The 15,238-nt window shown below is 40.9% G+C and overlaps 1 protein-coding gene across 1 annotated transcript in view; it reads right to left on the reverse strand.

Moving 5' to 3' along the window:
- Positions 1 to 6,097: 6,097 nt before the first annotated feature.
- Positions 6,098 to 15,238, reverse strand: part of LOC135933491 (adenylate kinase 2, mitochondrial-like) — a 51,601-nt gene continuing 42,460 nt past the window's right edge. Inside the window, exons 3-4 of the mRNA XM_065471561.1 lie at positions 11,753 to 11,847; positions 6,098 to 6,311 (exon numbers count right to left, since the gene is read on the reverse strand). Of these exons, the coding sequence (XP_065327633.1) occupies positions 6,098 to 6,311; positions 11,753 to 11,847 (309 nt within the window). The remainder of the gene's footprint in view (positions 6,312 to 11,752; positions 11,848 to 15,238) is intronic.

Below are 15,238 nucleotides of genomic sequence, written 5' to 3' on the forward strand. Positions count from 1 at the left end.
ACGCCATCATCTACCTGCTCAATCGTGTCTACACCCATCTGGACCAGCCAGCGAGCACTGTGAGGGTCATGTTTTTTGACTTTTCCAGTGCTTTCAATACCATCAGGCCGACCCTCCTGGGTGATAAGTTAACAACGATGCAGGTGGATGCTTCACTGGTGTCCTGGATTGTTGATTACCTGACAGGAAGACCACAATATGTACATCTCCCACAGTGTGTGTCTGACAAGGTGATCAGCAACACAGGGGCACCACAGGGGACTGTCCTCTCCCCCTTCCTCTTCACCCTCTACACCACAGACTTCAGCCACTGCACAGAGACCTGCCATCTTCAGAAGTTTTCTGATGACTCTGCAGTGGTTGGATGCATCAGCAGGGATGATGAGACAGAGTACCGGGCTGTGGTTGACTCCTTTGTCATGTGGTGTGAGCAGAATCATCTGCAGCTCAACGTGGCAAAGACCAAGGAATTAATAGTAGACTTCATTAAGACCAGAAAACACTTGACCCCTGTTTCAATCCAGGGGGTCAGTGTTGACATTGTGGAGGACTATAAATACCTTGGAGTACACATTGACAATAAACTGAACTGGGCTAAAAACACCAAAGCACTTTACAGAAAGGGCCAGAGTCGTCTCTATTTTTTGAGGCGACTGAGGTCCTTCAACATCTGCCAGAAAATGCTCAGGATTTTCTATGAGTCTGTTGAGGCCAGTGCGATCCTCTATGCTGTTGCATGCTGGGGGAGCAGGTTGAGGGTCGCAGATGCCAACAGACTCAATAAACTGATCCGTAAGGCCAGTAATGTTGTGGGGATGGAGCTGGACTCCCTCAAGGTGGTGTCGGAGAGGCGGATGTTGTCCAAGATAAAGGTAATGTTGGATAACACCTCCCACCCACTCCATGACATGCTGGCCAGTCACAGGAGCGCGTTCAGTGAGAGACTGAGAGTACCGATAAGCAACACTGAACGACACAGGAAATCATTCCTGCCTGTGGCCATCTCCCTGTACAACTCATCCACTTAACACACACATGTTTCTTTTTTCTTTTTCTTTTTTAGCTATTTATTAATAAACGACTTATGTATATATATGCCTGTATATATTGTACTATTCTTAGTTAGTGTATTGTCTGTCTTGTTAATGTCTGTTTATTATGGAGCACTGTAACAAAAAAATAATTTCCCCTAGGGATCAATAAAGTATTCTGATTCTGATAGTTATTAATATACTTCAACAACATAGGAATAGAGCAGCTGCGAGAGAATTCAACATTAATGAATCAATAGTACGGAATGCAGAATTCATACATAAGGCACACAGGATTATAATGTGCATTGTCGAGTTTTGAGAAGATTGAAGGCTTTTATGAGCACCTTATAGTCCGACAATTACGGTAATAATGACGTACTGCTTGGATGTTCTACAAAAGAAATGTGCTTTGGTGTGTATCTGACGGACAAACACCAAACCAGTTCCGCACCACTGAAGTTGCACCATTTTTCCAAACCAATTCTGGTTCATCCATTTTACTCAACGATCAGCTTTCCCCCTTCTCCTTCTCCGTTGCTGCCATGCTTTTTTGGCCATGTGCATATGAAAACAAAGGCACTGCGCATGCCCATTTTGCTCATATTCTATCGCGATATTTTATTTTCTTATCGTTGCAGAACATTATACCGGTATTACCGTGAACGGTATAATATGGCCGAGCCCTACTAGAAAGTACTTTTTCACATTTTCCCTTCAAAACTTGCTAAATAGTCAGGAAAACAACCAACCCATGGCTGCATGTGTTTCAAACTCAAGATTCTAGAAGGAGTTATCAAAGAGTAAAAGCATGTTGAATTTTACATTGTTCTGTCTTTCCTGCAATCACCAGAATACGCACTTCTCCACCACTTTTTTCACTTTTATAAATGCATTTCACCTTTCCCCCTCTGACTCAAAAAGGATGGAAGGTGTCAGTTTTTTTCAAAAGTCCTTGCAGGCCTTACCCGTGGTCCTGAAAATCAGCAGTGGGTCATTGCACCTTGGGATGCCAAGAAAGGTGCCTCTTGGCTGTGATACAGTCTGGGGAACCAGGGGGTCAAAGGTCACCATTGTAAGGAACATTTCGGGGGGCCTATTTGCGTAGGAGTGACGTATCAGAATGCAAACACTTACATCTTAAAGAGGGTGATTTGGAGATGAACTAAACCAATTTCTGACCATCTACGCCCCTCCTGTGACTCACAGCATGACCGCAAAGTTAATGGAGAAGGCAATACAAATGTATAGGGGCGTTTGAAAGTACATTGTGGGGGGTCTAATCACGTAGGAGTGAAGTATCGGAATGCAAACACTTACGTCTTAAAGAGGGTGATTTGGCGATGAAGTGACCCGATTTCTGACCCTCTACGCCCCTCCTGTGACTCACAGCATGACCGAAAAGTTAGTGGAAAAGGCACTGCAGTTGTATAGGGGCGTTTGAAAGTACATTTTGGGGGGCCTAATTGCGTAGGAGTGACGTATCAGAATGCAACCACTTATGTCTTAAAGAGGGTGATTTGGCGATGAAGTGACCCGATTTCTGACCCGATTTCTGACCCGATTTCTGACCCTCTACGTCCCTCCTGTGACTCACAGCATGACCGCAAAGTTAGTGGAAAAGGCAATGCAATTGTATAGGGGCGTTTGAAAGTACATTTTGGGGGGCCTAATTTCGTAGGAGTGACGTATCAGAATGCAAACACTTATGTCTTAAAGAGGGTGATTTGGCGATGAAGTGACCCGATTTCTGACCCTCTACGCCCCTCCTGTGACTCACAGCATGACCGCAAAGTTAGTAGAAAAGGCAATACAATTGTATAGGGGCGTTTGAAAGTACATTTTGGGGGGCCTAATTGCGTAGGAGTGACGTATCAGAATGCAAACACTTATGTCATGAAGAGGGTGACTTGGCGATGAAGTGACCCGATTTCTGACCCTCTACGTCCCTCCTGTGACTCACAGCATGACCACAAAGTTAGTGGAAAAGGCAATGCAATTGTATAGGGCCGTTTGAAAGTACATTTTGGGGGGCCTAATTTCGTAGGAGTGACGTATCAGAATGCAAACACTTATGTCTTAAAGAGGGTGATTTGGCGATGAAGTGACCCGATTTCTGACCCTCTACGCCCCTCCTGTGACTCACAGCATGACCGCAAAGTTAGTGGAAAAGGCAATACAATTGTATAGGGGCGTTTGAAAGTACATTTTGGGGGGCCTAATTGCGTAGGAGTGACGTATCTGAATGCAAACACTTATGTCATGAAGAGGGTGATTTGGCGATGAGGTGACCCAATTTCTGACCCTCTATGTGTCATGGTCCGGGTGAGTGCTGGCCTTTCCTGCATGCCAGTAAACCCATCACTGGGCAGAGTCACCACACCCCTCGTTTGTGGCACCTGTGTGTAATTTGCTGGGAGGCTCTTAAGACCAGCGTTCTCAAACATTCCTCGCCGGAACGTCAGCTAACCCACGTTAGTGAGAGTCATAGCTCGGTAAACCTTGTTTGCTGTTTTTGCCACACTAACCCTGTCTACTTGCCTCTGCAGCTTCACAGTGGATTGGATCTTGCTGCCTGTAACCACTCAACTCCCCGTCGCTGGCCTGCTTACTATACTCGGCGCTATTCACCTGCCTGCCTCCCTGCCCAATACTTCACAGTGAGTGTACACGAGCTGGTTTAGCCTCACTCGGACCACTAACCCCCTCCTAACCTTGCCGCCAACCCAGACAAGTATGATTATGTATTTTGTTGCTACCTCTTCTTGGATTGCTGCGTGGGGCACGCATCGACTCTACACTCCTTTCATTACAGTGACTCAGAGAAACCCTGTACCTTGTATGCCTGCTCCGGAAAATCCCAAATAACAAGCCCAGCCCGATTAAGAGACTATTTCCTTTGGACTTTGCTGCTGCACACGCAGTGTGATTCTTGTTTACTGCTTAACAATTATTTTGAAGATGGTCAAACCAAGACCTGTTTACTTTCTCAACATTTCTAGTAACAGCTTTTTCTGCTAGCTCTTGCTAATCACAGTGTGTTTGTTGCTACTGATTCTTAGGACCGTAATCAGAAACTTTATGTTAGTAGGTAGCCAATGTTCAGAGGTCTGTTTTCCCTCTCGCCTTCAGTTCACTTATTGCATTTTTGTTTCTTTTCCTCCTTGATGGTGTGCCATTTTTGAGTGTCAATAAATTGTTCATTTCACTTTACCTCCGAGCCTCCGTGTGGCGTCTGCATTTGAGTCCACTTACCTGTGTCTGGCCGCCCGGTCGTGACACTATGCCCCTCCTGTGACTCACAGCAGGACTGCAAAGTTAGTGGAAAAGGCAATACAAATGTATAGGGGAGTTTGAAAGTACATTTTGGGGGGGCCTATTCACTTCAAAACTCCACCCAGATCATTAAGAAATGATTTAGATGTAAATGCATTCATAAAATATAAAGTTATAGTAAGTTTAAAAGTTTACACTTTGTCAGGAAAATGGCCCCACGGGTCCATTTTTACACACTTGCAATACCACATTTCACCAGTAGGGCGTCAAGTCGACACACACTTTTACACACGTTGTCCGGAAAGAGTCACTTCCAGGGGACCAATTTTACTTTTCAAAAAAAAATTGCACTAGGCATATCAGGAGGCTGTTTTCTATCCATTGCAATGCTTGTGCCTGTGGGGACCGGGGCGCGGTCCCCACCGGAAAAATTGGACCCCACGAGGTGAGTGAAATTTAAATATTAAATATTTTACTTTTGTTTCCAGACAAACAGAAATTGCAGAGGAGGATTATTCACATCATACTTTGGGATGTTTCAGAATGTTAGAACTAACAGGGGGGCAGTATTTCCATGCCTGTACAGTATTCCTGTTTTCCCTCAGTAAATAAGTTTGAAATCAAGCTTCAAATAAATGAAATAAAAATGGACAAAATGTCAAATGTGACCCAAATTTAAATCAATTATTCTTACACAAGGAACCTGGCTGTGGATGAAGCCTCCTCCAATTCCTTTAAAATTCTAAAAAACACCACTTTGTTCTTCAGAGTTCTTCAGAGTCTGAAGTTGTAGCAACACAGATTATAACTTGTACGTTGTGGTAAATCAACGAAAAGATGAAGAAGGAGATTCATTCTGATTAGAGCAGTGTAAATTGAAATAAAACATCATCTGCGTATTAATAAGAACACCTTGGAGCCAGGGTTTTATTTAGTCAATACATGATGCTCTTTGCCTCTCTCTTAATTAACCAAGTAACAGAACCTTTATGATAAAGCTGTAAGACAGTGTTGTTAGTGTGCTGACAACTTTTGACATCGGAAGTGAAAATGAAATAAATCAAAGACTTTATATATATATATGTATATATATGTGTGCAAGACAGATAAAAAACATTATTAGTGTGTCTATAACAAGAGGAAACAAAAAACTGAATAAACCTTCTTCCCCATTCTTTAAATTGAGCCTTGAATACAGCTGCTCTTTCTGATAACCTGAACAAAGGAGTGAGGAAACATTTTCAGTGAGTCTTTATGCTTATCTGCCTAAAAATTATTTAAAGCAATATCTTTAAATACTTTAAATAGTTGAAAGTCCTGACTCTCAAAATGAAATATCAACCGGATGATGTGTGACCTCATAATTACATCAACAAATAACGTGACATTTCTTCTAATTGTGTTTGTTATTTTTCACATTCCAATGAAGGGTTTAAGTGTTTCAGAGTGATCACATGAAAGGAAGTAAAAATCCTTCACAATAAAACATGCTGGTTCAGTGTACCTTCAGTGTCAAATAAATCACCAACAGTGTTACCAGCAAAGCACCATCACACCTCCTCCTCCATGCTTCACGGTGGGAACCATGCATGTAGAGAACATCTTTTCACCTTTTCTGGAACCAAAGCTCTCAGATTTTTACTCATCAGACCAAAGCACAGATTCCACTGGTCTAATGTCCATTCCTTGTGTTTCTTGACCCACACAAATCTCTTCTGCTCGTTGCTTTTCCTTAGTCAAGGTTTCTTAGCAGCAGTTTGACCTTAAAGGCCTGATTCACACCGTCTCCTCTAAACAGTTGATGTAGAGCTGTGTCTGCTACTGGAACTCTGTGTGGCATTTATCTGGGCTCTAATCTGAGGTGCTGTTAACTTGGGATTTCTGAGGCTGATGATTCGGACAAATTTATCCTCAGAAGCAGAGATGACTCTTGGTCTTCCTTTCTTGGGTCGGTCCTCATGTGAGCCAGTTTCGTCGTAGATCTTGATAGTTTTTGCGACTGCACTTGGGGACACAAGTTTTAGCAATTTTCCGGACTAACTGACCTTCAGTTCATAAAGTAATGATGGACTGTTGTTTCTCTTTACATAGCTGATTGGTTCTTGCCATAATTTAAATTCTAACAGTTGTCAAATAGGGCTGTCAGCTGTGTACCAGCCTGACTTCTGCACAACACAACTGATGGTCCCAACCCCATTAAGAAGACATTACACAAATGAACCCTGACAAGGCACACCTGTGAAGTGAAAACCATTTCAAGTGACTACATCATGAAGCTCACTGAGAGAAGGCCAAGGGTTTGCAGCGCTGTCAACAAAGCAAAGGGTGGCTACTTTGAGGAATCTAAAATATAAGATATGTTTAGAGTTATTTATCATTTTTTCTTTGCTACATGATTCCATACATCTTTCTTCATATATCTTCTGTATGTATCTACTATGTAGAAAGTAAAATGGTAAATGGCCTCTATTTGTATAGCGCTTTACTAGTCCCTAAGAGTGTTGGGTAAGTTACTTTAAATTAGTAACTTAGTTACATTACTAGTTACTTCTATCAAAAGTAACTCAGTTACTTCAAGTTACCCGTTACTTTCAAAGTAACTAGTTACTATGCAAAGTAACTTTGGTTTTACTCAGAATTCTCTTGTTAATGTGTTGCTTCCATAACTTCCATAACTCAGCAAGATTGCCAGTCTTCTAGCTTGCTTACTTGCCACAAGTGCATTGTGCCACCTACCAATAGAAAGGAAAAAATAATATGCATATTTCCACGAGAGAAATCCCATGCCTGGACCGTCATTGACCGCTGCCATGATTCTAGCCTACGTCACAGCGTCATGTGCTCTTTTTACATCCAACACAAAAACTGCAGTCGTGGTGCTTTCGCTTGTAGTCAGAACTCGGAAATTCTGCCTTCCGAATAGGAAGATGTAGGCAACACCAGACTGCAGATGAGCTGCATACAGGGCTGGTTTGGGACAAAAAATCGGCCCGCCATTATAGGAAAAATCATAAAGACTTTGAATGAAAACAAACGCTGTTGTGACAGTGATGTACACTGTTCTGATGGTATATATGTATCAATCTATCAATTGTTTGTTGTAAGATTCAGATAATTATTTTTTAAAAGCTAGATATTTTATATGAGAGTAAGAAAGAAAAGTATTTCTTTGTGCCCCCCTCTCCCTGTTAATGCCCTACCTGCCCCCTGGCAACACTTTGCTAGACCCGCCCCTGCACAGTTACCAGCTGTCAGCTACGTAGAAAAAGGATCCTGGTGTTATTTGGCTCTCAGAAACAGTTCATAACTTCCCTTCAACTCATTCATGTGACTTAAAAGGTAAACCTGTTTCTCCATCACCTGTTCAGCTCTGATGATTCAGTAAGGACATCTCCTGGTTTCATCTTCATGTTTCCCTCTCACCAGATAACCAAACTGATATCATGACCAGCAGCTTTTACAGCTGTGGCTCCAGCAAACATCAGCTGATACTAGAAATTAATATTAAATAAATTTTAACAACAGCTGATCAAGCTTAAACGTGCTGCTGTTGTTTAGCGCGACCTCCGCTGTTTTCCTCTTTCTGGCGCAAAGTGGGCGATAAACAAACAAGAGAGAAAAGCTGATCATTGATCAGTTTCATGATTGAAGTAGAAACAGGAGAGGGAGGGTGAGAGGATGAGAGAAGAAGAGGCAGCTGTGCAGCTCCAGCTTTGTGTCTTTTTCATTGTAGCTGAAGTACGGGACAAACTGTGCTCCCTTTCACCTCAATTCGAAACGCGTGATATTTTCTCTGAATACAAGACGATTCTGTTTTTTACGGGACGGTTGGCAACTCTAATAATTAACCTTATGAACAAAATAAAGTTCACTATCACTAACATCATAGCACCCACCCAGCTGTATAGAAACTCCGTCATGCTAGCTAGTACGCATTAGGAAAAAGTCAGAATAACGAAAATAAACTCCACCTAAACTTGGTTTATATCTGACCAAGACAGAGTGCAGGTCATAACTTCTTACCTGAAGTTCAGTTCACCTGACACGCGGACCGGCGGCCGCCTCGGATCTCTCTTCCTCCTGCGTCCCCTTTCCCTCATCCACCTGCTGGCTTCCACCACTTGCTAATGTTACTGAATCTGTGGAAGCTCCGCGATAGCCACCACACGAAGTAACGAGTAACGAGCCTATCTAAATCCCAGTAACGACTAACGCGTTCCTGATTTTGGCATAATAACTAGTTACCACAATAATAACGTAGTTACTGTAACGCGTTACTTAATAACGCATTAGTCCCAACACTGGTCCCTAAGGACCCCAAAGCGCTTTACACATCCAGTCATCCACCCATTCACATACTGGTGACGGCAAGCTACATTGTAGCCACAGCCACCCTGGGGCGCACTGACAGAGGCGAGGCTGCCGAACACTGGCGCCACCGGGCCCTCTGACCACCACCCAAGGACACAACAACCAAGACTGTCCAAGCCGGGGCTCGAACCGGCAACCTTCCGATTACAAGGCGAACTCCCAACTCTTGAGCCACGATCGTGGAAGTAGTAAAAATAATTAAAAAAAACATTAAGTGAGAAGGTGTGTCCAAACTTTTGACTGGTAGTGTATATCTATATGACTGGTTGATTTTAAGTCATTTAACATGTGTCTGTTAGTCCTACAAGTTCAGCTGCTTGAGCTGAATAGTGAGATGGTGATGATTAGAGCAGGGCGATATGACCAAAAATATTTATCACGATATACATTTGAAAATTTGTGATAACAATATAACTGACGATATAGTTGACACTAGACAAAATACTTTACGACTCCACAACTTTATTAGTGCAAAAAAACCCCCCCATAAATGTATTTTCACTTAAACAAGCAGCTGTTTTTTTATGTGCATTAAAGTTATATAAAAGTTTTACAGTGCAAATGCAAATTCCTTGCTGACAGTTTAACCGAAAGGCATTTCCAGTGGAAATTGGCCGACATATCCTCAGCATAACCATGTATAATATCCACAAAACTTAAAAAGAGGTTATACACACACACACAACACAGTAATATTATGTTGAAGCACAGTACGTATCACTCTGCGAGGCTCCTGAGTACAATAGCCGTAATGCTCTGACAATCCATCAAGCGGCGCGGGTTCGTAGCTCAGCAAAGTCGTACTAAAACATTTGACAGATTTTCGAGCGCTGTGTACCACATAAAATCGTTTCGAGGTCAGTAAACACAACCAGAATTCATACATAAGGCACACGGGATTATAAGGGGCACTGTCGATTTTCAGAAAAATCAAAGGATTGATTTTAAGTGTGCCGTATTTTCCAAAAAACACGGTAATAACGACGGCCCGCTAGCATGCTCTACCAAAAATAGTGCTTTGTTGTGTATCTTTGTTGTGTATCGCCGCCATGCTTTTTCCACCATGTGCGTATGAAAACAAAGGCACTGCAGATGCGTGTTTTACCCATATTCTATCGCGATATTTCATTTTCTTATCGTTGCCCAACATTATACCGGTATTACCGTGAATGGTATGATATGGCCCAGCCCTAGTGGGTATAGTGAAGAAAGGGGACACCAATGAATAATTCCACACAGAGACTTTCCAAAACTTTGACAAATGTTCAGATGAATGTCTGTGAAGAGACGTCTGCGTGTTCAGAGTGTGGGTCAGCTTTGATTCAGGGCTCAGAGTCTCATACTGAGTGTTCTCAGACTTGTTTTGTAGATCATTAGACGTATTAATGTACTGCATAAGAACAAAAGTAAAAGGAGAGAAACACACCAAAGAAAACAAGAAGTAACAATTATAACTTATTGTGCAGTTCTCTCATTTCAACATGTACAGCTTATGCAAACATTAGGTCAGACCAGAAAGTAACACATTTCTGTTTCAGTTCACCAGTGGTGACTTTCTCAACAGAATAACTGATGCATTATTCTGAAATGTACCAGAATAAACTCCATTAGTCTGATGCATTTCCAGTTTACTTTGAACCTCAGTGACCTTCACGTCTAAGTTATACAGCAACACCACAGGAGTTATGTGTAACCGCAAACCCCTGTGGTGTTGGTGACGTACATAGGTGACACGCCACCAAGGTTCACTGCAGAAGTCTCAATCAGGCATTGCAGCTTTCAGCAGAGCATTCTGGATATAGCTGACTGACAAACCCATGAGTACATGGCTGATTACCAAATTACTACATAATCCACATTAAAGACGTTACTTCAGTAAACTTTCATTTATAGTTACAGAAATACAAAAGGTAAAATTAACAGCACATTAATATGAACATCACAAAGTGCTTCACAAAAAAATGATAAAACATTAAAATAAAATGTTACCACTATGAATATAATTTGTTCTACTGATATTCAGTTCCTAAACCAAGCCATGTGTGGACACTTATTGGAGCAGATATACTGAATATGGATGCCTTATTACACATTCAGCAGATGCAGACTGACATTTTGAATGATGTAGCCTCTCAGTGATTGCAAGCATTAAAATCCATTCTTTTGTTAGCTTCTTCCTATGATTACAATATCTGCCTCTTCAGCTGCTAAATGCTGTGTGTTCATCACCTAGCTGCCAACCTTGTTTTCTGTTTATACACAGGCTTATTAGCGGTTAGGGGATCAACAAAGTCAAGAGACTACTCTGTGGGCTCATCACCTGGTAAATAGTAGCTGTGTTTACAGTGAAAATCTTAATTGTGGCTGCTTGAGAGCCATGAATTAGATCAAAGTTATTCAGATATTAGAGTATCATGTTTTTTTTCTCTGTGCACATGTCCTTTACAGTTAAAATCTGGAACAAGATCATAGAACCTAAAGAAGGAAAGAAGGTGACTCGACTTCTTGGACGTTTTACGTCTCATTCGAGAACGTTCTTCAGTTCAAAAACCAAATGGTGGAGAGTACAAAACATTTAAAATCTGGTTGTTGACCCACTATTGATCATGTGGCTCATCACATGGGTCAAAGTGTGAAAAAAGGCATTAGTCATTATCAGCAGCTGATACTGACACAGGCTTTCTTTCCAAGCTCCTTGGAGTATCAGCCAGGCACTGAGCAGCTTTGGTATTCAGCATGTCCCATCAGGGACGGACATGTCGACTTCTCCAAGAATTGAATCTGCAAACCTTCTTGCTGCAGGATGCTCAATCGCCTTCAGGCCACTTTTTGCTAATCATGTGCGTTCACGCTCCATTTCTCCTTAACATTATCTCACTGTCCCAGACCCTCCCGTCCACATGAATCAATCTACTCTACCTGAGTGGGTTTAACACGCTGACAGAATGAGGAGCTGCTCACTCAAAGGAAAAGCACCAACTTTCCCTTATTGTCCACTTGCTACCCACCTGAGAAATAAACCACACTCTTTTTCTGGTCTTGAATAAATCATTTTCTGTCATACTGACTCCCACCTGCCACAGATCCTGCGAACCAGCAGAGAATCATCGACGGAGAACTCGATCACAGAGTCCAGCTTCTCGTCTCTCTTGTCCAACAAGTCGTCCAGCTTGAAGAGACAAACACAGGAAGTCAAACATAACTAAAATCTGCTGTAAAGTACAAACTTACTTTTTTGACAACCGTCTGTACAACACTACTGTTTTCAGGTTTATGTTGTTAAACTTTAATAAAAACTTTCTCCGTGAAGTTTGAAGAAACTTAAAAAAAAAGAAGATGAGGACAATGGTCCGAAAACCCTTTTAAACAGATTAATTATGCCACCTAAAACTATTTGCATCCATTAATTTTAGCCTGGTTATTCTGAGTTCTAGGTTTAATATATTTGAGAAAGTAATTTTAGAGTTTGTGTGTTTTATCAATTTGTTAGGAAAGTTGAAACTGAAAAAAGTGAAACTTGAAAATGAAATGTAGACACTAGAAAAAGTTGCATTTCCTGCGAAAATGCAGTGTGAATGCCGTGTAGTGGAATCTGCTGAAAACAGCAGAATAAGCTGAAATTTGTGCTAAAAGAGGTGAAGACGCTGAAATTTGTGCTGAAAAGAGTTAAAGAAGCTGAACCGTCTACTGAAAAAAAATGTTGCTATGAGTGGGATTCGAACCCGGGCCTCCCGCTCTCAAAACGGCTGTACATCTCACTGAGCTAAAACACAGCTCACCTTGGCGAGCTAAACTGGTGATCACACTTGTAATGTGGTCCATTCATTTTAATGGGGCAAAAATGGCAGAAATTAGCAGAAGGAGCAGAACAGTTTGAATGTTTGAATGGTGAAAATCGGATGAAAACTGAGGGAGTAGTTAACCAGCAAAGAATGGAGCAACTAGAATAATAGTAAAGACAACCAGGATCTCTCTCTCACACACACACACTTGGAGCCTGAAGCCACCATGGCCCTCAGCATGTATCCACTCGCCAGGTGGCAAACGCAATATTTCTCTGCTAGCCGAGGGGCCTGCAGGGGAGAAGAAATATTGTTTAATATGGAACTATTAATCATCACCACCAAACACCAACTGAAGTAAATATTTGGCTGTTGACCTAAACACTGATGAACAAACACTTCCTGCACCACTGACAAATAAAACCATGATGTAGGTTTCTGAGCATAAGGCTCTGAAAAGAAGGTTTTCAGCACCACAGACTGATCTGTGGAGCTCTTGACCTTCTAGACAGCGTAGCTTTCACTTTCACAACTCATCTGAGGATTAAAGATTAGAAGACATTCTCTTTATATGTTGCAACTAATGAAGTCAAAGGTTATAATTTATACAAGCTCATTAAAATCATAAGAGAGTGAAGTTCCTTAACCGACAAAGGTGTGCTTAATTCTTTTAGACAAGGCCTCAACTGCAGTAGAGCACATGCTGCATGATGCCAGCAATGTCCAATACTTCAACATCCCCAGCTAACAATTATTTTCACCACTGACCAATTCATACTATTGATTATTCATTTAGTAAAAATTTATAATTTAGGGAATCTTGACATATCCTGAAGAAAAGAAAAAAATTTATATTTTTAAATGAGCCAGAACCAACAACTATCATTCTTGCTTGTGCACAACATGATTAATCATTTTCCTTTTTACCTTCACACACCTACACATAACGCTGTGTGTGTTTTAACTCTGTGTTGTTGTTTTTTTTTTTATTGCCTTAATGCACTGCGAACCTTTATTCTCTTTTGGTAAGCACACTGAGTGTACATGTAACGAAACGTGTTATAGAAATAAAATTGACGCTGAAGCTTTATTTAAAACACTTGATCGCTCCAATATCTGTGATACTAAAACAGGGTTTGCAACAGAGTGCTTTTGGGAAAACAAAGCACTCAAAACAAATGACAACACTAAACAAATCAGAGAGCAAACACATGGATCTATTCTGACAGCACGTGTCTGTGCTATCAGACACGTCCATGTGCCTGATCAGAGAGGACTGCACAGTGAACCGCAGGACACAACGACGAAGGTCACACTGACACAGACATCTGGGTTTCAGCGCTCTACACAGCTGCAACAGAAATTCTTCAGAGTTATGTAACTGCGACATTGGAGCCTTACATGCCAATGAAATGCTGAAGAAATTCCAGTTTTGCACAATATAATTCTAAGAAAAACCCACTGATATGCAACTGGTCTTCTCAGACTTCCATCTGAATTTTCTTCACTTTCTAGTATTTATGTATCACTACTGCAGCTCTGGTTAAAGGCTCCCTGTGAGGTTTCTCAGGTACTGAATGCTGGCTATTGTTTTTAATTTACAACTGGAAATGGAGTGCTATTCTGAATTATACAGTTTACAGTTATATAAAAGGTGACTGTCTTACCAATAAATGTTTTTATTGATCATTTAGTTAAGGAACATGACACTAAAGGATTTATTTTCACCACAATTTTACAACAATAAATACAGTAAAAAGCAAATATTCACATGTAAACATCAAGAACTGTTTTCAGCATTATTGTGAACAATTCACCCGTCAACAACAACACAACGTTATTTAAAATAAACCACAGTATGGGTTTGTACTTTTCCAGCTGCTTCATATCTCATATAAAAAGTTTTTGGTTCAGTTGTGAACTTAAAACAATTATATGCGTCTGTAGCCTGTGAACAGCATAATATACAAAATATATAATAACAAATGTATAAACTGCTTTAGGAAGGAGTCCAGTATTAAACTTTTACTTCGAAATGCCACCAAAAGAAAAAAAAAAAAGACAGACACAAAGATAGTTTCTTTGTGTTAGTGCAGGGTCTTTACCTCACAGTATAAAGTACATTTGGGCAACAGTTTTTGTGATTTGGTGCTGTATAAATAAAAATGCCAAATAAACGTTCAATGTAGTCAGTGAGTGTACAGTGAGTTATCAGTTAAGCTAACCCCATCCATGTCTTTAAGTATCCAGAGAGAACCTGTATAGTTATGTGGAGAACATGCAAACTGTACACAAAGACCCCAGATTTGGACCCAGGACCTTGCTGTGAGGCAACAGGGCTAAAGTGTGAATTATACTTCTGCATCAGATCTAGGCTGTAACTTATGCCATAAATCAAACTTTTGCTTAGAATTCTTGAAAAAAAAAACCCCCATTAAAAATAAAAAACAAAACATTTTACAAGTATTCTCAGCCTTTGCTCAATAATTTGTTAAAGCATCTTTGGCAGCAATTACAGCCTCAGGTCTTTTTGAGAATGATTTTACAATGTTGGCACAACTATGTTTCTGCACATGACAGACAGGCTGTCATGTCTGTCTGTGTGTGTGTGACCTTCCTGTGAAACTGGATATTTTATGGCACATTCATCACTGAGCTGAAATGGAAGATTACTTCATTTTATCGCCAAAAACAGGAAGTAAATTACCACAAGTTAAAAAAAAAAAAAGAGATTTGGGTGGGTTCTTGTGAGGAAGTTTTTTTGTCTGTATATTGTGA

Source organism: Pelmatolapia mariae, linkage group LG22 (assembly GCF_036321145.2).
Source record: "Pelmatolapia mariae isolate MD_Pm_ZW linkage group LG22, Pm_UMD_F_2, whole genome shotgun sequence".
Classification (NCBI taxonomy): domain Eukaryota; kingdom Metazoa; phylum Chordata; class Actinopteri; order Cichliformes; family Cichlidae; genus Pelmatolapia; species Pelmatolapia mariae.